The sequence below is a fragment of the Quercus robur genome, chromosome 6 (genome assembly GCF_932294415.1).
Source record: "Quercus robur chromosome 6, dhQueRobu3.1, whole genome shotgun sequence".
NCBI lineage: Eukaryota > Viridiplantae > Streptophyta > Magnoliopsida > Fagales > Fagaceae > Quercus > Quercus robur.
In genome coordinates, this window is record NC_065539.1 from 17,971,964 (window position 1) to 17,994,863 (window position 22,900).

The window sequence follows — 22,900 nt, forward strand, 5'->3', positions numbered from 1 at the left end:
GCCGTCGATCGCGCCGTCGGACTGGTCTTAGGACTGGAGATCGCGCCGTTACTGGTCTTCTCCCTCGCGCGCGCGCGCTCTCTCTCTCTCTCTCTCTCTCTTTTCCGGAAATCCTTTGAAGTGAAAATAGAGCCGGTAATTGATTTCCGTGGTCAAAGGCGTTTTTTTTCGGTCAACGGATTTCAATTTCCGGAAAATAGAATTTTCCGGACCAACCAAACACACTATTTTCCGGAAAATCATTTCCGGAATGCGTTTGAAGTCGATTCAAACGCACCCTAAAATAAATAAAAAGACAATATCATATTTTCAATTAAATTTATCTTTTTTTTTTTTTTTTTCAAATAAACCGAAGGATATATTGGAAAGTTATGAAAAAGAATCTATTGACTTTTTAAAATAGATAAATATTTTAGGGCAGCTGATAACAGAATAGTGAACAAACAAAATGGGATTGAGAGAGTAATTGTTTAAAATGAAAAATTTCAGCACAATAAATCACAATAAAGTCAAGTGCCTGTTCGTATTTTCAAAAGACTATAATTTTGCACATAGTTTTTAATTTGAGATGAATATTTATTTTGTTTTATATAATTTTTTGATATTTATTTGTTAAAAAAAGAAAGAAGATTAGCAAAATTTGTCAGGTGAAACCGTGAAAGTCAAAATTTTAAAGGGCTTTTTTTTGTGCTTGTTTGTCAATTTGAGGTGATTTTTTTTATTCAGTTAACATTTTGATACAAATATATGTTAATCTCAAATTTAATAATTTAAATATTTATTCTCTAAAAAAAGAATTTAAACATTTAATGAAGATGTTTTTCTTAAATTTTTTATCGAACACATTTGATAGATGAAACAATTGATTGTATTTTGTACATTCTGCTTTAAATATTTGTTTGAAGAAGCACATCTCTTTTTATTTTTCATCAAATGTAGACGAAACTGTGATTTGGATCTATTTATATTCATCTCTTCTTAGTTATATTGATTAAATATCCAAATATAGGAAGCTATTATGGGTTTTACCTACTCTAATTATCTCAGACTAAACACAATAAATGACAGCTTCCTACCTAAAGGCTAATTCTATTAGGTAAAATTGTTTGTTTTTTTTAATTAGGTAAAATTGTTTGTTAAAATCTATAAATCGCAACTAGCTTTTTTTTTAATGTTTTTAATAAAAACTTCAAATTCTCCCTTCCCCAGTGTCTCTCCAGTCGAAAAATTGTAAAACTTCGTTTGGGATGTCAATGTCATTGGCAATGCAAGACCTAAACAAAAAGTCCAGAATTACACATTTTGACACAACTTAAACGTATAGCAAGTATTGTATTACTTTTCATCAAGTATCAATGATGGTATGTGTGTAAATAATGTAATCCAATCATACATTGACATATGTGTAAGTTGTGTCAAAGTGTGTGTCCATAAAAGAACCGAGACCTAAGTCAAATAAATTCCTCTTTTGATACTACTACACCACTTAAAACTCTCGATATTGCATTATGAGGTGAGACCATCTAGGTACTAGTAGAGCTTGCCACATATTGACATATATACAAATTTTGTCAAAGTGTTTGTTCATAGAAGAACCGAGACCCAAGTCAAATAAATTTCTCTTTTGATGCCACTACACCACTTAAAACCCCTGATACTGCGTTATTTGGTGAGCCCATTTGGATATTAGTGGGGCTTGCCACTTTTCGAAACCACAAACTTGAACTCTCGTATCACATGTGTGTCCAATGGAAGAATTGAGAGCCAAGTCAAATAAATCTTTCTCACGTGTCAAAAAACAATGGTCTAAAATGAACAACTTTCATCCTTGTCCACCAAACATTTTATTTTTATTTTTTTCTGTAAGTTCGAAGGTTCCAACTAGGAAACATCAAACACGTATTGGCCCATTGAAAACTAGATGCCACATGTCCAGAACTACACCTTCCTTTGGCTTTGGCGAATATCCCTATTTTTTTTTTCTTCTTATTTTATTGACTAGCATTTATTTTTGCTAAAAAAACACTTTCCAGTCTTTTACAGTATTTGTACGTATAGCACAACAGGGAAAAATCAAAAACATTTTCCTTTTTCTCTTTCAATAAAAAGTCTCAATTTTTCAGAATCCGAGGCTCTAATAAATCCTGGGATTTTCGGATTTTTGTCCGTCACGAGGTAATTTCGAAGTTGAAGAATTTTTTAAGGTTGTTATTCATAGAATAGAGAAAAGTTTGTAGCATGGTTTCAATTTTTTTTAATTTGACATGGCAACAATATGTACAGAGCTTCCCCTCTTATTCTAATTTTGGCGGCGAGTATGAACTTTGAACTTTGAACTATGAACTATGAAGCTGATTTCGTTTTCTATTTATTTAAGTTTTTAGTTAATTTCCTGCTACTTTGGCTAGTTATATTTTGAATAGATTCGCATGCTTGTTTTTGTTGCTGTCTTTGAGAATTAGAATTGGGAAAAGCAGTATTGAATATACCAACCAACCCCATTTTCTTCGATTGAGGGAATTTGGGTGTCCTTTTAAATGGTGGGTTTTAATTTGTTTACTGTATGCATATTTGATTTGTGAGCTCTCATAGAAACTAGCTTTTCTAGGGATTTTTTTTTTAAGTGTCCTTATTAATTAGGAGTTGCGTATGTGTTTTTAATTTTAAATTTAGTGTCTTTTTTCGTGAATTGATGCAATGAATGGATTTGAAAGTGTTTTCAACACAATTCTGTGCTACTATTTGATGCATATGCATTGACTTTTTCAACATCAGTGTACTTTTTCTATGCATATTTTTTCATTTTCGGGTTATTTAACATCGATATAGTTTGAAGCCAATTAGCCCAACCTAGCTCAAATGGCATTTTCTCGTCTCAAAAGTGTGGGTGGCAAGGATAAAGGTTGAGGGGTCATGGGTTCAAAATTCTCTGGGTGTGTGTTAACTGTTAACTTACCAATATATATATAAAAGGATATCAATGTGTTAGGGTATTTGGCATGACTATACTGTTTTAACCTTTTGATGCCTACTGAAACAGTAAAACTTTTCATTTGCTAGGTTTTTGAGTTGTGAGGTGGTTGGGCTTTCTGGATTCTGTCCTGTTGATCAATATCAATATCCATCTGCGGTTAGAGGCTAAACAGAAGTGATAAGCCTTATGATCTTAGGCTACTAGTCTTGCCTTCTGGCTGATTGATTTCAATTCAATAATGGCTCTTGCTGCTTCTTTGCAATTGTCCTATGGATTGGGACTCTGCAAGAACCAGGGGTGCAATAAACGATATAAGGTACCTTTTTTTTTTTTTCCAGTTAGTCTAGTGACACAAAATATTTCAGCACTTTTTCACGAACTGCTAAGATGACATTTTATGATTGCTGCATCATAAAAGTGATGTGAGTGGTGGGTGGACTCATGTGAAAGCGAAGTTGCTCCAATCACAACTTGCCACCTTAACTAGTTGTGAAGAAAGTCGTGTCCCAAGAATTTCTCATATTATTCCGTTCCCTTTTTTGTTCAGCAACTATGTTTTTATCCCTGTTCTGAATTTATTTGTTTGTTTACAGAGTGTAATGGGAAGAGGCAAGTTACATTTATTAAGTTCTTCTCTTTCGTCACGCATATCGGTATGTTTTTTGGTTTAGAACTTTAGAACTGCTCCTTTTTCCCCCCTCCAATATTGTTTTCCTTTGAATGTAACCTGAAGCGTGCTGAAGCATTTAGATGTCAGTATTTAAGTATCATTATCATCTAAAACAAGGAAAAACAATTGCATGTTCAACATCAATTATGCATCATTTACATTATTAGATGCTTGACTTTACTTACTAGCTAATCTGGAAATCAGTGGGGCTAATTGGGGTGACTGGTATCATGATCATATGCTAACTTTAAATGCTATTCTTCTTCTGTGAATGTTAAACCTGATATTTACCATATTACCACTCAAGTTGGTACTTCCATTTCATAATTTGAAGTTTTAGAACTCTTGCTATTCTTATAAGCTCTAACTTATTGATGGCATATGGGTTTATTTACTGTTAAGGGTTAATGACTTAGGTCTAGTATAGTGTTTCTTACTGTATGTTTAACTCCCTGCCATAAATTAACTAATTAGTTTCTTTTTGCCTTAATCTACAACCACCACCAAGCCTTAATCTCAAAACTTTGGGGTCAGCTATGCATCTATAATAGACTAACCTCTACACCTGAGCGTTGATGTATCACGTTGCTGCTTCAAGGGAACACCCTAACTAATCCTTGCTCACTTTTCATTGCATCTGGGGTCTGATGCGGTGCTTCATTAGTAGGGGATGCCACCACTTGTATCTATAATGGATCCATTCATAATAAAATTACTGAATTTTACACTAGCCAACTAGCTGTCAACGTATTACAACCCTCATTTTTCTGAGCTCTAAACCAATTGTGAACAAAATATATGACATTAAGCATAGATATTGATGCATGTGTAACTTCTTCTTCTTCCTTTTTCCACTAGGTAAATTGGGGAGGGGGATTGAACCCCAATGCCCAGGCACCCTAAGAGGTGATGGTACCACTGGGTCCCTTGAACCCCATGGGTGCATGTGTAACTTACCCAAAAAAAAAGAAAAAGAGTTTCTCTTTGCCTTAGTTTCCCATTTTGAAGTTATTGTACTTTGTTAGGCAATACGTCCTTGCTGTTTTTGTCTGGTTTGTTACATGGTAGCTTCAATCTGTTAGGCAATGGATAGAATAGAAACCCTATATTCTTTATATAAATGCAGCAATTTAGACTTTTTTGTCATGCAAAATTTGAAATTCTAATCACCTCCTATTTGTTGCTTTTCCACCCTTAAGGTAGTTGCCTAGAAGTATTGTTCTAATTGATGGTATTGCATTGATGAATTCATAAATAAATGAAACAACTTTAAATATATATTTTCTGTGACAGTATCAGCAACAGGAATCTTGGAGTTTTCGCCTTTTGGACAATGCATACAGGCCAATACATTCTTTACCTAACAGATGCAATACTTTTAACTGTCATTCTTTTCTAAGACCAGGCCAACCATTTGAACTTCCTAGTATGAAGACAGCCACCATGGCATTGACAAGGTAATTTTTTCTTTGATTGACTAATTTTTGATTCAATAATCATATTTAAGGAACATTTGATTTCAATGAGTTTCTGCCTTTAGAATTTAGTTTTCTATTGATTCTATTTCGTTTTCTACCAATTCTTGTCATAAACCTTATTGGTTACTTCAAACTATGTGAACCATTAGTTTAAAATGCACCCAAAGGTAGGGCATTCACATTGCACAAGAAATTCTGTACCAGAAATTTTTTTATCTCCAATTCTAGCCCTTTCTGGGATGAAAATATATCTTTTCTCCTCTTTTTATTTTTTATTATTTTTTTTTATAAGTGTAAAATATATCTTTTCTCTTATTTGTAGGTTCAGTTTAATTAGGATTTCCCATAATATTATATGGACCTCTTGCAATAATGTGGATATGAAGAAACTACTCAAATATTTAAGCTAAAGTATGAAAAGCTAGATGGATATTGTGTTTGATTATAATTTTATTTTTGATTTTGAGTGTAACCTTTTTTAAAAGTTAATATTTTCTGCTTTCTATTCAGGTAGTCTGTATAAAATATGTGTTATGTTTCCACCTGGCGTATGTGAAATCATAAATTGTCTTGTCATCCCCAATACTCTTTATGTTTTTTATTTTATCACTTTGTTCTTGTTATGTAGAAATCATTTAATTTTTTGTATTATGCAGGTCATATAATGTTTTACAAGGTAGTCCACTTGTGCTAAAGTTGGTTCCGGCAGCTTGTATTATTATATTTGCTGTATGGGGCATTGGGCCACTTTTGCGTGAGAGCAGAAACATACTTCTTCATGTATGTTTTTTATTTTTAAGTTTTCCTTTTCATGTCATTTACCATAATGTGATTGATGCTTTGCCTTATGTTTCCAAATTGAGCACTGTTTATATTATTGAATTTTCTAATATATCCTGCAGAAGAATGATAGTAGCTGGAAAAAGAGTAGAACATATCATGTTATGACATCTTATCTACAACCTTTGCTGCTATGGACTGGAGCAACCCTCATTTGCAGGTGAATCCATCATGATATAATTGAACTAGAAGTTTTAAATTCTTATCCTTGAAAACAGATTTTTATTTTGCAGATTTACTGATCACAGTTCTGTTTCTTGCAGAGCACTAGATCCGGTAGTTTTACCTACAGAAGCTAGCCAGGTTGTTAAGCAACGTCTTTTGATTTTTGTTAGATCGTTGTCAACTGTGCTTGCCTTTGCCTACTGTTTATCAAGGTGGGTGTACTTTCTATATTTTTCTTGGTCTTTTGAAAAGCTTGATGAGGTCACTCAAACTTGTTTAATAAACTTAAACAACCATTGAGCTGCAGGTGGGGTTTTTGGCACTTATATTAAGGTTGAACAGTGAACTGGAATCACCATTACTTGAAATATATAATGGTTAAGCAGTTTACATATCCTCATGTTCTTTTTAGTGAAGATATCTTTGTGCTTCTTTTGAAGTTTCATCAAATTTTGCCACAATTTGATAACTATTGCTGCTTCTTTGGAGCCATTAATCATTAACTTTTGATAATGTTTTTGCAGTTATGGTGCTTACTGACAGTTACTTTCATGACAACTAAATTTAATTATGTTTCTTTGTGCAGCGTGATCCAACAAGCACAGAAATTCTTTATTGAGACTAATGACTCTGGTGACACAAGAAGTGTAAGTGTCAATGCTATATGGTACCACTTCCTGCTTTGGTTATGTAATTAGATATATTTGTAATATAGCAGTACCTTGAAGGGAAGTCTTCAATGGTCAGCTGGTGATATTAATTAAGAATCCAAACTCTTAAGCCATCACTGCATATCCTCATTTCTCCCTTTTTTCTTTTTCTTTTTTGACTGCTTGAGTTTATTAGAATTGCTAATGGAGATGCATGTCCTACAACCAAAATTACTTGCTTTTGGACAGATGGGATTCCAATTTGCGGGAAAAGCTGTATACTCTGCAGTATGGGTTGCAGCTATCTCATTGTTTATGGAGTTGCTGGGTTTCTCTACCCAGAAATGGCTTACTGCTGGAGGTCTTGGGACTGTCTTGTTGACTCTTGCCGGTCGTGAGGTACAACCTTAGTTATTTTTTTCATTTAATTATTGTTACTAATCTGTATTAATCTATTTATTGGAAAAAATTAACATCTTTTTTGCTTATTCTATCTAGATATTCACAAATTTCCTTTCAAGTGCGATAATTCATGCAACTCGGCCTTTTGTTGTGAATGAATGGATTCAAACAAAGATTGAAGGCTATGAAGTTTCTGGTACTGTTGAGGTTGGTATTTGAATGTTGAAGATCACCCTAAAGAACAAGAGGCTATAAAGAAATGGACTAAGTGAAAATTTTATATCTACGTGCAGATTCTGTTTTTTTATTTCCATTTCTTTTTATATAATTAATGAGTACACAAAAAAGCATAAAGTGTCTGAATGCACTCATTACCTATATAATTTGAAACAGAATAATTTATTCACAGGTTTTTCTTCTATGGATTTTGATCAATTTTATTCCTACAGCATGTGGGTTGGTGGTCACCTACAATTGTGAGAGGTGAAGATCGTGAAGCTGTTCACATTCCAAACCATAAGTTTACAGTGAACGTTGTGAGAAATCTCACTCAAAAATCTCATTGGCGTATCAAAACACATCTAGCCATTAGTCACTTGGATGTCAATAAGATTAATGTGAGGAATAAATCTAGATTATCTATCCTTTAATATGTATTAAATTTGCTTTTTTCTGCCATGAATTTTTTCTTGAATTTTCCTCTCTGATTGGTTGATTTGACTGCCTCTCTGTGTGTAGAATATTGTTGCTGACATGCGTAAAGTTTTGGCCAAGAATCCTCAAGTTGAGCAGCAGAGGTTACACAGAAGAGTGTTCCTGGACAATATTGATCCTGAAAATCAGGCTCTATTGGTTAGTGCTAAAATTCTTTTTTACAATTGATAATTTCATTCTTCTCCTTCTTCTTCTTCTTCTTCTTCTTTTATTTTATTTATTTTATTATATATATATATATATATATAAACTCTTTATTATCTTTTGAGTAACCAATTCTTTATTAAAACAGCTTTATTAAAAATATGATCATAGTAATTGAATTATTTGTGTAGTCAAGTGTGTGTGTGTGTGTATTTAGTTCTTTAAGTCTAGGTTCCGTTAATAAGGGAAAGGCACTTGTGTTCTCTATGTTATTTTGGATGCATTTTGAAGTCATGCCACTGCCATTGGATTGTGATGAGAACGTGCACTTGAGAATATTAACGGTTGGTTTTATAGTTCTATTTCTTTGGATTATATTTCAAATTATCATGTTAGCTTTAAATGTTATATTGTCTTATAATTTAGATATTTTATGGGCAATTTATAGTTTGAAATTTGAACCCTGAATTTTAAACCATCATTCCTCTCCCAAAATCCATCGCTATCGAAACCACATCTCCATGCCCCATCCATGGCTTTCCCTGGTGTGGACATGAGGTACAAGCCCCCAAATACACGCACGTATAGGAGGAAGAGTAAAAGGAAGACGGCCCAACCTGTGGCCTTATGGATGGAACCTATTAGTTATTGGGTTTGAGACTAAGCAAGCCCGAACATTTAATAATTAGGGTTTCTTTATGCATTTTTTATTGTTAGCTATTTAAACACTTTTTTTCGGATTATTGTAAGACAGTTTTGAGAATTATTAAAAACAATGTGTGTTTTCTTTCACTGGTGCTGACTTTAGTTTGCTTGGTGCTGACTCCAAGCAGCTTAGGTGCTAACTCCTAGGGTTTATCTTTTGTTCTATTATTAATTTGGTTGTCCTACGTCAGTTTTGGAATCAACCCTCAACCTTTTGGTAGCAGATCTAGACTTACCTTACCCCCTAAGGTAAACCCCAATAGCACCCCAATAGAAAAAGAGGACAAGGGAAAAGGTGTGGTCAGTGAGCCTTCAAGATTAAGCTCTCGCCTCCAATGCTTCAAATGCAATGGGGTTGGACACATCGCAGCCAGGTGTCCCTCTAGGGCCCTTGTCATTCAAGAGGACGATGAAAAGGTTGATGCTGTTGAGAAGCTGGTGTATGATCCAAATGTTGAAGGAACCCAAGATGTTAAGGTAGAATGGGAAGATGATCCTAGCTATCTCGCATGCATTAGAGCCATTTCTCCCTAGGTTGATGACTTCAAGGACTTTGGTGTCCCTAGGATGAATGTGGTAAGGTGTGCTTTGACAGAACAGAGAGACACTGATGATTGGCGAAGGAGTGTCATCTTCCAAACTTACACTAAGTGTGGAGACAAAGCTTGCAAGGTTATTATAGATAATGGGAGTTGCATTAATGCGGTGTCCTCTAACGTTGTTTCCTGCCTAGGCTTGAAATTGACCCCTCACCCTAACCCATATAAAGTTTCTTGGGTGGATACTTCCTCTATAGTCATAAAAGAAAGATGTGTTGTCCCACTTCAATTCCTCACCTACAAGGCTGAAATATGGTGTGACGTAATTCCCATGGATGTAGGGCATATTATCTTAGGTAGGCTTTGGCTTTATGATTTGGATGTCACCCTTCATGGGCGATCCAATTCTTGCTCATTTATGTTTGAAGGTAAGAAGATTGTGCTCAACCCTTTGAAACCCAAGCCAATTGACATGAGCAAGAAGACAGAAGCAACAAAGGCGAAAGGCCTGAACATCATAAGCCCAAAGGCATTTGAAAGGGTAGCAGTTTAAGAATCCATTGTGTTTGTCTTAGTTGCCAAGGAACTACATGGGGAGATCCATGAGGAGCAACCTGAAGAAGTGGGGTTAGTCCTCCAGGAATTTAAGGATGTTTTCCCTGAGGAACTCCCCGATCATTTACCACCCATGCGTGACATACAACACATGGAGGAGGGTGGTTAAGGTCCAAACTTAAATGACTTCCTCTTCTCATCCCACCCTCCCCCCTCCGCCCCACCACTCCTCTAGTCAACAACAACTTCCTCCACCTCCACCCCTAATACATACACAAGCCAATCCACCTTTTGTTAACTTCCCTAACCTTCCCTTTTTCTTCCCTCCTTCTCAAATCCCTTTCCCACAGCCCTGTTTGGGCCTAGTCAGTTTGGTCAATACATACCACACCATACGCCGACCCAACCATCCTTACCCCCTTTGAACCCTAATCCTCCTAAGCCGCCACCTTCTTCACAATCCAAGCCTTCACCTTCACATGGGGAAAGGGGAAATTCTGTTTTTTTTCGCATTGACACAAAGGCCTTCTTCTTGGCTTTTGATGGAGGACGTATGGATTCTTACTCCATTACAGAAAGACGGGGAAGGTACCATGGTTCTATCCGGGTAGGTAGATCAGGATTGGACTGGATCATTGCATGCTTGGCTGAGTTACGCAGTTGGGATTTTAGCAAGCAACATTTTTTCAAACGGTTTCATGAGAATTATAAAATTTTGGAGTGCTCTAGTAGGTTGAATAAGGGTGGCTGTTTTGTGGAAATTTCTGAGTATCACAATGGGGCTCGATGTGGCTGCTTGCGTGTTCCAGAAGGTTTTCATAAGGGTGGCTGGGCTTTTCTTGAAAGGAAGTTATGTGAAATTTTCCTTGGTAAACTTGTTTCTAGGCCAGGGAAGGAGGTGGTTGCCGGCGGTGGTAGGTTTGCAAAACCTACCGGTAATCCAAGAAACCAAGTTTGGAAGGACTTTAATGATCACGTGAAATTAGGAAGTGATTTAGATTTGGAGAAGCAGTTTCCTAAACTAGCTGGTACGTTAAACCAGAAGGAGAGATTTGGGGGATTTGATTTTATCCCAAAAACAAATATCTCAATTCACCTTGTTTTAGGAAGGCCAACACGTGTGTCTACTTTGAAGTGGACTAGAGCCCATTTTTCTCTACACATATCAGTGGATCTTGATGGAAGGGGTCAACGTGAGGTGAAGTGGGCCAATTTTGTTCAGCCCAAGTCTGGTTTAAATGATAAAACATCTACTGAACTTGGGCCTGTTAAGCAAGCAGATGGTGGCTCTTTTAAACAGGCCCAAGAGGCCCATTTTGGTGACTTAACCCAGCAGAAATCACAAGGATTGTCACGACACTGTGAGAGTGGAGAGGTATCGGGCTTACCAGTCAGCATCGAGAAGTCAAACTTAGGCTCTGGCGAGATGGGAGAGGAGTTTTCAACCTCCGATGGAGGTTCCGACACGGTGGTGCAGTTGGGTTTTGTTCAGAGGGGTGTTTCCGGCGAGATGGGAGGGGCTTCATTAATTCCTGGCGAACCCGATAGGGCAGTGCAGAAGGTGGTTGCTCCAACGGGCTGTTCAGGTAGTGGCGCCGAGGTGGGAGAGGAGTTTTCAACCTCTGATGGAGATTCTGACACGGTGGTGCAGTTGGGTTTTGTTCAAAGGGGTGTTTCCGGCGAGATGGGAGGGGTTTCATTAATTCCCGGCGAACCCAATAGGGAAGTGCAGAAGGTGGTTGCTCCAACGGGCTGTTCAGGTAGTGGCGCCGAGGTGGGGGCTACTTCTGGTGTATCAGTTGCCGGCGATCCAGTGACGGGGGGACCGATAAGTGGGGCTGTGGAGGTTTCGCCTGTTTTGAGCTCCGGTGATCACCCCAGATTAACTGAGGCTGTGTCGGAGTGTTTGACGATACCAGAAAAGAGGACTGAGGTGTCTTGCCATCAGCCTTTACTAGAACATAACAGGTTTTCTCCTATTTCTGAGATAGTTTCGGGTTCTTTTGATGAAGAGACGCTGGTGTTGAATTGGGTCAATCCCACGGAGTCAGATAGGGATGAGGAGGAGCTACAGTTGATGGAATATGTACCGTTGGCTCAATGGGATCCTAATGGGGGTTTAGCGTTAATGACTAAGGAAGTTGTCCCAGTTGATATCTCTATGGAGGATGATTTGGAACCTTCGGCGTGGGTAAGTAAGAAGGTCAAGGGCTTCGGTAAGTGGGTGGGCTTCCCTATAGATTCCTATGAGAGGCAGTGTGTTGAATTTTTTCAACGACTTGAGAAAGTATGGGAGAAACAAGCTGAGGCAGGCAGTTTTCGTCGTACTGCTTCTTCCTCTACAAAAGGTATGAGGGATTACGGAATTTAATTTCGACAGTTAATTATGATGGTCAAGCTGGTAAACAAAACAGGGAGATTGTGAAATTCAGTGGGTTGGGCTTTGATGGTTGTCCATGAATCTGAGACTTCTATCTTGGAATGTGAAAGGATTTAACAATCCTCATAAGAGGGATACTGTGAAGAACTTACTAAAAGAATGGAAGTGTGAGGTTGTGTGTTTTCAGGAAACCAAACTGGACTGTACTAATTCTGCTGCTGTGAAAAGTCTTTGGGGCAGCTCTTTTGTGGACTGGGTGGCTTTAGATGCCATTCACACAGCGGGAGGTATTCTTGTGGTCTGGGACACAAGGGTGTATGAAAAAATTGATTGTGTGGTGGGTAGCTTTTCTGTTTCGGTCTTGTTGAAAGGGGTGGGAGATGGTTTTGTTTGGATTTGCACGGGAGTTTATGGCCCAAATGATGCCGGTTTGAGGGATGCTTTTTGGGCAGAACTTGATAGTGTGAGAGTGAGGTGGAGTTCAGCGTGGTGTGTTTTGGGTGATTTCAATATTATTAGATACTCGACAGAGCGTCTTGGGTGTAATTCGTTTAGTCCAGCCATGTTCAATTTTTCAGACTTTATTGAGAGGAATTTTTTGGTTGATCTTCCTTTGGTTGGGGGTGAGTATACGTGGTTTAGAGATTCAGCGAACCCTGCTATGTCTCGCATAGATAGAGTTTTGGTTTCAGCTGATTGGGAGGAACACTTCTTGGATGTAATTCAAAGGCCTCTTCCTCGGGTGGTTTCCGATCATTGTCCTATTCTGGTGGAGGCAGGAGGCTTGGTTAGGGGGAAAAGTCCCTTTAAATTTGAGAACATGTGGCTAAAAGTGGAGGGTTTTGTGGATCGAGTTAGGGGCTGGTGGAACAGTTATCATTTTGTGGGATACCCTAGTTACGTTCTCGCCTGTAAATTCAAGGCTCTTAAAAAAGACTTGAAGCATTGGAATAAAAATATTTTTGGGGATGTGCATTTTAGAAAAAAATGTTTGTTGTCTGAGCTGTTGAATCTGGATTTGAGAGAAGGAATGCAAGTGCTGACTATGGCAGATAAAGCAAGAAAAAGTGAGATTAAGGCGGAGATCGAATCTTTAGCTTCTTTGGAGGAGATTTCTTGGAGGCAAAAATCAAGGGCTTTGTTCTTAAAGGAGGGGGACAATAACACTAGGTTTTTCCACAGGCTTGCTAATTCACATAGACGAGCCAATACCATGAGGGGTGTGGAGGTTGATGGCATTATGTATGAAGATGAATCAGATATTCAGGATCAAGTGGTGGGGTTTTATAAGAGTCTTTATCAGGAACCTGAGGATTGGAGACCCACTGTTGATGGGTTAGATTTTGCTAGCTTGGATGAGTTTGATAGGCTTTCTCTTGAAAGGGAGTTTGATAGGGAGGAGATCATTGTTGCTCTTCAGGAGGCCGAGGGTGATAAGGCTCCTGGTCCTGATGGCTTTACCATAGCTTTCTTCCAAAAGTGTTGGGGTGTGATAGAAGAGGATGTTATGGCTTTTTTTGCAGACTTTCATAGCCAATGCATCTTTGAAAAATCTTTGAATGCTACTTTTCTTTGTTTGATACCTAAGAAGTTTAAAGCTGTCAATATTAAAGATTTTCGGCCCATTAGCCTTGTGGGAAGTTTGTACAAACTTCTGTCTAAAGTTTTGGCTTCTAGGCTTCGAAGAGTTTTGGACAAACTTATTTCCAACTCCCAGAATGCATTTGTAGGGGGAAGACAGATTCTGGATTCTGTTCTTATAGCAAATGAATGTTTGGATAGTAGATTGAAGAGTGGTGTTCCGGGTGTGATCATTAAGTTGGATATAGAGAAGGCTTATGATCATGTAAATTGGAATGCTTTGTTTTACTTAATGGAGAGGATGGGTTTTGGGGAGAAATGGGGGAGGTGGATGAAGGCTTGTATCACTTCAGTTTGTTTCTCAGTGCTTATTAATGGGTCCCCGGCTGGCTTTTTTGGTAGCTCTTGTGGTCTTCGTCAAGGAGATCCTTTATCTCCTCTTTTGTTCTTGTTGGTGATGGAAGTGTTGAGCAGGTTATTGAGGAGGACAGAAGAGGGTGACTTTCTTAGGGGGTTTCAGGCAAGCCCCAATGCAAGAGGAGGTTTGCATATCTCTCATCTATTGTTTGCTGATGATACTATTATTTTCTGTGACGCGTCAAGGGAACAATTATTATATATAAGGATGGTGTTGATCTTTTTTGAAGCTATTACAGGCTTAAAAGTAAATGTTGGCAAGAGTGAAGTTGTGCCAGTTGGTGAGGTTGGGAATTTGGGTGCTTTGGCTCGCATTCTATGTTGTAAGGTTGGGCGTCTGCCTATGTCTTATTTGGGAATGCCTCTTGGGGCTCATTTTAAGGATGCTTCGATCTGGAATCCTATTTTAGAGAGGGTGGAGAAAAAGCTTGCTGGTTGGAAGAGGTTGTATTTGTCAAAAGGAGGTAGGCTTACTTTATTGAAGAGTACTTTGTCGAGTCTCCCAACTTATTATCTATCGCTGTTCACAATTCCGCAACACATAGCAAATAGATTGGAGAGGATTAAGAGGAATTTCCTGTGGGGGAGTTCTGATGATGTTTTCAGATATCCGCTTGTTGCTTGGGATAAGGTTGTTTGGCCGGTGGAGATAGGGGGTTTGGGGATTCGGAAGATTGGGCTTTTCAATCAAGCTCTACTTAGGAAATGGCTTTGGCGATTTTGGAAGGAAGTTACTCATTTATGGCGTCAGGTAATAGCCACCAAATATGGAGAGGATAGTGGAGGTTGGTGCACTAGACTTGTGAGAGGGACTCATGGTTGTGGGTTATGGAAGAATATCAAGAAAGGTGCAGGCAATTTTTTTAGTCATGTGGTGTATGAAGCAGGAGAGGGCAATCGTATTCGGTTTTGGCACGACCCTTGGAGCGGTCCTACTCCTTTGAAGGAATTATACCCGGAATTGTTTGCATGTGCTGTGGTTAAGGAAGCTCTGATTTCTGACATGTTAATCTTTGCACCAGACGGGGGAGGTAGGAGTTGGAACTTCCGTTTCCGTCGTAATTTTAATGAAGGGGAGTTGAGGAGGTTTTATTCTTTTTATGGGCATGTTTCTGCCAGGATTCCTAGTGGGGAGGGGGAGGACATTTTGATCTGGCAATTGAATCGTAATGGTGTTTTTGATGTGCGATCCTTTTATATTGCTTTATTGAAAGCCCCTTCTGGTTCTTTCCCTTGGCAGAGCATTTGGTGTGTAAAGGTACCTAAAAAGGTCTCTTTCTTTTTATGGACTGCTGCTAGGGGTGGGATTCTTACTATTGATAATCTAGTTAAGAAGACCTTGCCCCTTGTCAACTGGTGTTGTTTATGTAGGTGTGATGAGGAGACTGTGGATCACCTTTTGATCCATTGTAAGTTTGCATCTGCTTTGTGGAGTGAGGTCCTTAGTATGTTTGGGGTTCAGTGGGTGATGTCGGACACTATTGTTTCTCTTCTTTTTGCTTGGAGGAATTGGTTGGGAACTTACTCTTCAAAGGTTTGGAATTTGGTACCAGCTTGCCTTATGTGGTTAGTATGGAAGGAACGCAATACCCGAACTTTTGAGGACGTTGAGAGTTCTATAGATAAGTTGAAGACCTTGCTTGTTAGGACTTTGTTTGAGTGGTCTCGTATTTGGGGGCTTACGCATTGTAGTGCCTTGTCTGATTTCCGTAACTCTATTAGTCTTTCCTTATGATTTGACTGTATCTGTTTCAAGGGCAGTGTGTTTACAATCGTAAACACATTGTTCTTTTTCATCAATAAAACTCTTATTATCTATAAAAAAAAAAGACATACAACACAGCATAGATTTTGTGCCCGAAGTGACCCTACCTAACTTGCCTCATTATAGGATGAGCCCTGCAGAGCATGCCGAGTTGCAAAGGCAAGTAAAAGAACTACTTAGGAAGGATTTTGTTCGTGAAAGTATGAGTCCTTGTACAGTCCCTGCACTCTCAACTCCAAAAAAAGATGGAACCTGGAGGATGTGTGTTGATAGTCGTGCCATCAATAAGATCACTGTGAAATATCGTTTTCCTATCCCTCGGTTGGATGACATGTTGGATATGATGGCTGGTGCAACGATCTTCTCCAAGATAGACTTAAAAAGCAGCTATCATCAAATTAGGGTTCGTTCAAGTGATGAGTGGAAAACTGCCTTCAAGACAAAGGATGGTTTATATGAGTAGATGGTCATGCCTTTTGGATTGTCCAATGCTCCTAGTACCTTTATGAGAGTGATGACTCAAGTGCTCAAGCCTTTTATGGGGAAATTCTTGGTTGTGTACTTTGATGACATCCTCATCTATGGTAAGTCTAGGGAGCACCTAACTCAAGTTTGTACTACCCTTAGGAAGGAAAGTTTATATGGCAACTTCAAGAAGTGTTCTTTCTTCACTAATAGAGTCGTCTTCCTAGGTTTCATAGTATCCTCTGAGTGAGTTTCTGCCAACCCCCAAAAGGTTCAAGCGATTGTGGAGTGGCTCGAGCCCAAAAATATCCCTGAAATTCAAAGCTTTCATGGGCTCACTTCCTTTTATCGCCGATTCATCAAGGGGTTTAGTACCATTATGTCCCCCATCACTAACTACATGAAACAAGGGGAGTTTGTTTGGACTAAAGCTGCTGCTAAGGCTTTCAATGAGGTAAAGTAAAAGATGACTGAGGCACCTGTCATGTGTCTCCCTGATTTTACCAAGCCTTTTGAAGTGGAATGTGATGCCTCAGGTATTGGTATAGGGGGAGTACTTAGTCAAGAGCGTCACCCAATTGCTTATTTCAGTGAGAAGTTGAATGACACTAAGCAAAAGTACTCCACATATGACAAAGAGTTTTATGCCATTATTCGAGCTCTTTGGCATTGGCGCCATTACCTGTTGTCTTGAGAATTTGTTATCTACTCTGATCGTGAAGCTTTGCGCTATCTCCATTCCCAAAAGAAGCTGAATTTTAGGCACGGTAGTTGGGTTGAATTTCTGCAACGCTACCACTTTGTAGTGAAGCATAGGGCGGGAGTTGAGAATAAGGCTGCTGATGCACTAAGTTGAAGGGTGTCTTTGTTATCCATCATGAGTGTTAAGGTTACTGGGTTTGAACGACTCAAGGATGATTATGAGTCATGCCCAAATTTTGGGGAGCTCTACACTAGCCTAAGTAATGCCCCACGGCCAATCCTGGATGATTATACCGTTCAAGATGGTTACTTATTCAAGGCCAACAAGTTATGTATCTCTCGGTCTTCAGTGAGAGATTTCCTAGTTTGGGAGAAACATGAGAGAGGCCTTGCAGGTCATTTTGGCCGAGACAAGACAATTGAGGAAGTGGAACGTCAATTCTATTGGCCTGGTATTAAGAGGGGCGTTGCCAAGATAATTGGTCAGTGTCTTACATGTCAACTAGCCAAACATCGCAAGCAAAACACTAGCCTGTACACCTCTACCTGTGCCAGATCGCCTGTGGCAGGATGTGAGTATGGACTTTGTGTTAGGTTTGCCCCGCATCTTTAGGAAGCATGATTCCATTCTAGTAGTTGTTGATCGCTTCTCCAAGATGACTCATTTCCTACCATGTTCTAAGACTTCTGATGCTTCTAAGATTGCAAAGCTCTACTTCGATGAGATTGTCAAACTTTATGGTCTTCCCAAAACCATAGTGTCTGATAGGGATGTTCGCTTCATGAGTTATTTTTGGAAGACCTTGTGGCATTTAGTGGGCACCAAATTGAAATTTTCCATGGCATTTCATCCTCAAACTGATGGTCAAACTGAGGTAGTTAATCGTAGTCTAGGCAACCTCCTTTGGTGTCTAGTGGGTGAAGCCAATCGGAATTGGGATTCAATTCTTCCTGTAGCCCAACTTGCATATAATAGCTCTGTCAATAGGTCTATAGGCGTTAGTCCTTTTGAGGTTGTGCATAGATATACACCTAGGAAGCCCTTAGATCTTTTGCCCATGTCCCCATATGTTAGGAATTCTGAGTCTGCTGAGGCATTTGCACGACATATTCATGATTTGCATGATGAGATTCGCAAAAAAATTTAGGCGAGTAATTCTCAATATAAAATTCATGCTGACACTCATAGGCATCATGCAAAGTTTCAGGTAGGGGATTATGTCATGATTCGGATTCGACCTGAACGGTTTCCCTATAGAACCGTTAAGAAATTGCAGACTCGTAGTGCCAGACCATTCAAGGTATTGAAACGAATGGGCCTAAATGCATATGTCATTGACCTCCCTCATTATTATGGTATTAGCTCCTCCTTTAATATTGAGGATCTAGTTGCTTATAAAAGCCCCACAGCTATTCTTGATACCCCTTTTGATGAGTCTTTGCCTAATCCTATTGATGCCTCTATTCCCACCCCTTTACCCTTAAATTTGCCCTATGCACATAAAGAATTTATCGATGCTATTTTAGATGAGCAGATTGTTTCTACCAGGGATGGAGGAGTTCACCGTTTCTTAGTTCGGTGGCGAGGGCAACCAGATTCTAATTGCACATGGATTACTCGAGATGAGCTACTGCGACTAGATCTTGACTTGCTAGAATACTATCAGAGCTCTTCAGATTTCCACTTGACGGGGTCGAGTTCTTCTCACCCGGGGGGAGTTGGTGTGGACACGAGGTACAAGCCCCCAATTACACGCACGTATAGGAGGAAGAGCAAAAAGAAGATGGTCCAACCTGTGGCCTTTTGGATGGAACCTATTAGTTATTGGGCTTGAGACTAAGCAAGCCCGAACATTTAATAATTAGGATTTCTTTATGCATTTTTTATTGTTAACTATTTAAACACTTTTTTCGGATTATTATAAGACAGTTTTGAGAATTATTAAAAACGTGTGTTTTCTTTCACTGGTGCTGACTCCAGTTTGCTTGGTGCTGACTCCAAGCAGCCCTTAGGTACTGATTCCTAGGGTTTATCTTTTGTTCTATTGTTAGTGTGGTTGTCCTACGTCATTCCCACATCCCAATCTGGCCACCACTGAACCCCTTTCACCCATTCACCCCAAAGCCAAGCCATAAACCACCGTTGCATTGTTTCACCACCAATGCCCACCACCAGAAAACCCACCACCCCTACCACCTATTTAAAGCAATATACCCAGCTACACCCACTCACAAAACCAACCAAATCCAGCCAAACCCAACTACACCACGTTCTCCAAACCCATCTCAACTGCCACCATTGCTATTTAACCCAACATGGCTGAAACCCAATCAACCCAAATCACCTTCAGGCCACCGTTGTCCAATAGCAATCCTCCACCACCCCACAACAACCTAGAAAGTAGAAACTAATAGGAATAAGGGTAAACATCTTTTTTTAATGATTTTTTTAAGTATGTGGTGTCAAACTCTACTAAAACTTGGGCATTTTGTGTGTTTATGAACAGCATGAGAGGAAAAATAGATGGATGAGCAAATTGAAACATTTTCAAAAATCATGGTTTTAATTGTAACTTTTTAAAATTTAAGGTTTAATTTGAAATCAACCCTTTAACTTCAGGGTTTAAATGTGATTTTTCCTTAGTTTATTTAGTGTTTTCCGTGAGATTTACTTTATAAATTGATGGTATTGGTAGGTAATATTATTTCTCATACTGTGTTTTAATGTTTAGTATCTCAATGGCCAAGAGTCTTGTAGCTCAACAAGCATTGCGTAGTATTTCCAACATTGATGTCCAGGGTCAAATCCCACCCACCCCATTGTTGTAACTATTGAAAATATATATATATATATATATATATATGTATATATGTATATATGTGTGTGTGTGATCTCAACTGTGTCTTATGTCCACTTTATAAGATTGACCAATTACATTTATGGGAGAAAAAAGAAACAACTCAGTAACAATGGGCTTTAAATTTTTAATACTAAAATGCTCTAGTATCAGCTTTCTACACACATGCATATTTATATATTTGAAAAAATAATTTGTGTTTTTATGCTCACAGATCTTGGTATCCTGTTTCGTGAAGACTTCACATCATGAAGAGTATCTATGTGTTAAGGTAAGAGAATTTTTCTCTAGTATTGTCTGACCTGTGGAGAATTTGGATTGACTTGTAGGATATGAGAATGCTAGGGACACACCCAATTACACACCCATTCCTCAACATGCTTAAATGTCACCTTGTGATTAGTGCACTTAAATTTTTTTTCCCAGAAAATACCATGGTGGTCCGTGTGTAAGTACTAAAATCCAATCACAGATTGACACCAAAGCGGGTTATGAAATTGAGTGTGGGTCTGGGTGTGTCCATAGGCAGACTCATTGGATATGTTGTGAAATTGGGTTTGGGTGTGTCCGTAGGTGGACTCGTTGGAGATCAATGTGTATCTGGATCCATCATGCAATGGTAATATTTAGCAATGCAAGGAAACTGACAAATCATTAAAAAGAATTTAAAACCTGTTGGCAATTATGAGTTTTATGCTTAGGAGTTATCTTCTTCCTCCCTCCTTTTTGTTCTGTCACCAATGAGCTTTTGCTTGGCACTACAAAAGTTCTTGCTTTAAGAGTTTAGAATTTGAGTCTGATGCATGCTTTTTTCATTGCTGTATGAGGTGCGGATCAATCTATAATGTTAGTGTAATAAAAGAGGCTGGGGCTTCTGCACTTTATAGGTTATAACTTTTGGGTGCATGAACACGTTGAAGTATGGTAAATATGTCTGATTTTTGGGTGAGAAGTAATAAAGAAGCCTAGAGTGTCTTCCCTTCTTGGGTTCCGCTTTGCATACTTCCTTTGTACCAGGGTTGTGGCCCTTTTTGGGTTCTTTTAATAAATTTCATTTACTTAAAAAAAAAAAAAAGCTTTAAAGGGTATCTTCTTTGGGATAGGCAAGTAATCAAACACTATGTTTGGAAGGAAAGGGGAGGTGCTAGAGAACTGTGCCGTTGTTTAAGTGAGAGGATAAGAGGAAGAAAAGATGAGGGATGAGTCCCTCTGAGCCACAAAAGCTAATACCTCTAAAGTTAAATGCATAGGGTGGGAGGAGAGTTGGTATTTTAAGAATGATGTGAGAAATTATATATTTTTACCTCACATACCATGCAAATTAGGGTGTGACTGTAATAAAAATATATCTTTCTTTTGGCTGGGGAGCTGGAGGTAGTATCTTTACACTCCCTTTTCACCATTTCCTTCCAATCTACCAAACCAGATGAAAAAAAGATGGTCTCCTGCCCTTTTCCATTTATCCTTCCCAATCTGTGTATCCTGTCCATGTTTTCAATTCCTCTTAAAAAATAAGTGTAAAGATCCTGAAGGAAATGGTTGTTATTGCTGTATATAAAATGGAACTAATTCAGACTTATTCTTCTTAGAAAATTGAGCTCATTGTAAGTCTAATGTTGTTTGAAAAAACAACCATAATTAAAAATAAATATATAAATTCTAATGTTGTTTATAAAAACAGGAAGCTATATTGTTGGATCTCCTTAGAGTCATCAGTCATCACCGGGCTAGACTTGCTACACCAATCCGTACAGTGCAGAAAATATATAGCGATGCCGAGTTGGACAATTTTCCGTCTGCAGATACAGTATTAAACCGTGGTGGAGTGGCACCTAACCGTCCATTGCTAATTATCGAACCCCCTTACAGAATTAATGGAGAAGATAAGGCAAAAACTCAAAATCGTTCAGTGCGCACAGGTGGTGAACAAGATGGAAAGACCAATACACGACCGACATCTGACACCAAGGGCGATGCTAAGGTTGGAGTAACATCAGTTTCTGACTCCAAATCCAGAGAGAGACCAACTTCTGATACCAAGGTAGATACCAAGATTGGAGAGACACCAAATCCTGACAGCAAGGAGGACCGCAAGGCTGTAGCAGCATCAGTTTCAGATCCAAAAGGGCGTGAAAAGGCAACAGGAAAATTTTCAAAACCTGTCTCAACTTCTAAGATAGCAGAAATGTCATTCTCTGACACCAAAGGGATGGGTTCAGTGTCTGATAATTCAACCCAAAAGGTCACTGATGTTAAGCAAACTAAGAGTGCAGGGAAATCTAACAATCCATCAGTTTCCTCATCAGAAAGTAGTGTTGAGAAAGTAAGCAGAATTCCAACAAATCAATCTAGACAGGAAGGTGAACGGATGCCAACACCAGTGGCGCAACCCCAAACATCAAGGCCTGTGTTGGAAGATAATATAGTACTTGGTGTCGCTTTGGAGGGCTCTAAAAGAACCCTTCCTATTGATGAAGGAATGGATTCCCCGCCCAGTCCTGCAGAAGGAAAGGAAATGGCTGCAAGCCGGAATGGAAATGGGTCTCCTACTCCTGATAAGGATAAGAAAGATGGTCAGTTTCCAACTGCTCCTAGTTCAACATCTGGCAATCAGTAAGATCAACTATTTTGGTTAAGATGTCTTGTGTCTTGCTCCCGATCTTACTAACTTTCCTCCATAACTACACCATCAAAGCTGTATTTTTTCAAGCTGAAATGTACACTGTATATGTTCCTTATTTTTTACTTCACGTATATGGTCACGGTCAATTGTAGCATCCATCATTGGAAATATAGCTATACATAAATTGGAAATGTACCTTTCTGCCAGAGTTGAATGGTGTTGGATAACTGATCAACTTGACTAAAGGCCATGTAAGGCTGATCCTGTTTTGTT

The 22,900-nt window shown here is 38.8% G+C and overlaps 1 protein-coding gene across 2 annotated transcripts; it reads left to right on the top strand.

The window, feature by feature from the left end:
• Positions 1 to 1,921: 1,921 nt before the first annotated feature.
• On the top strand, positions 1,922 to 22,862 carry LOC126733068 (mechanosensitive ion channel protein 2, chloroplastic). 2 transcript variants are annotated; one of them, XM_050436190.1, is made up of 14 exons: positions 1,922 to 2,204; positions 3,061 to 3,290; positions 3,568 to 3,627; positions 4,938 to 5,101; positions 5,779 to 5,902; positions 6,025 to 6,122; positions 6,226 to 6,339; positions 6,714 to 6,774; positions 7,027 to 7,176; positions 7,276 to 7,386; positions 7,629 to 7,796; positions 7,918 to 8,031; positions 20,219 to 20,275; positions 21,686 to 22,862. In XM_050436190.1, the coding sequence occupies exons 2-14, from the start codon at positions 3,213 to 3,215 to the stop codon at positions 22,619 to 22,621; spliced, it is 2,235 nt and encodes a 744-aa protein (XP_050292147.1). In that variant the 5' UTR covers positions 1,922 to 2,204; positions 3,061 to 3,212; the 3' UTR covers positions 22,622 to 22,862. The 2 variants fall into 2 exon arrangements, with proteins under 2 accessions (XP_050292147.1, XP_050292146.1); XM_050436189.1 differs by having other exon boundaries at positions 1,922 to 2,175.
• Positions 22,863 to 22,900: the final 38 nt, after the last annotated feature.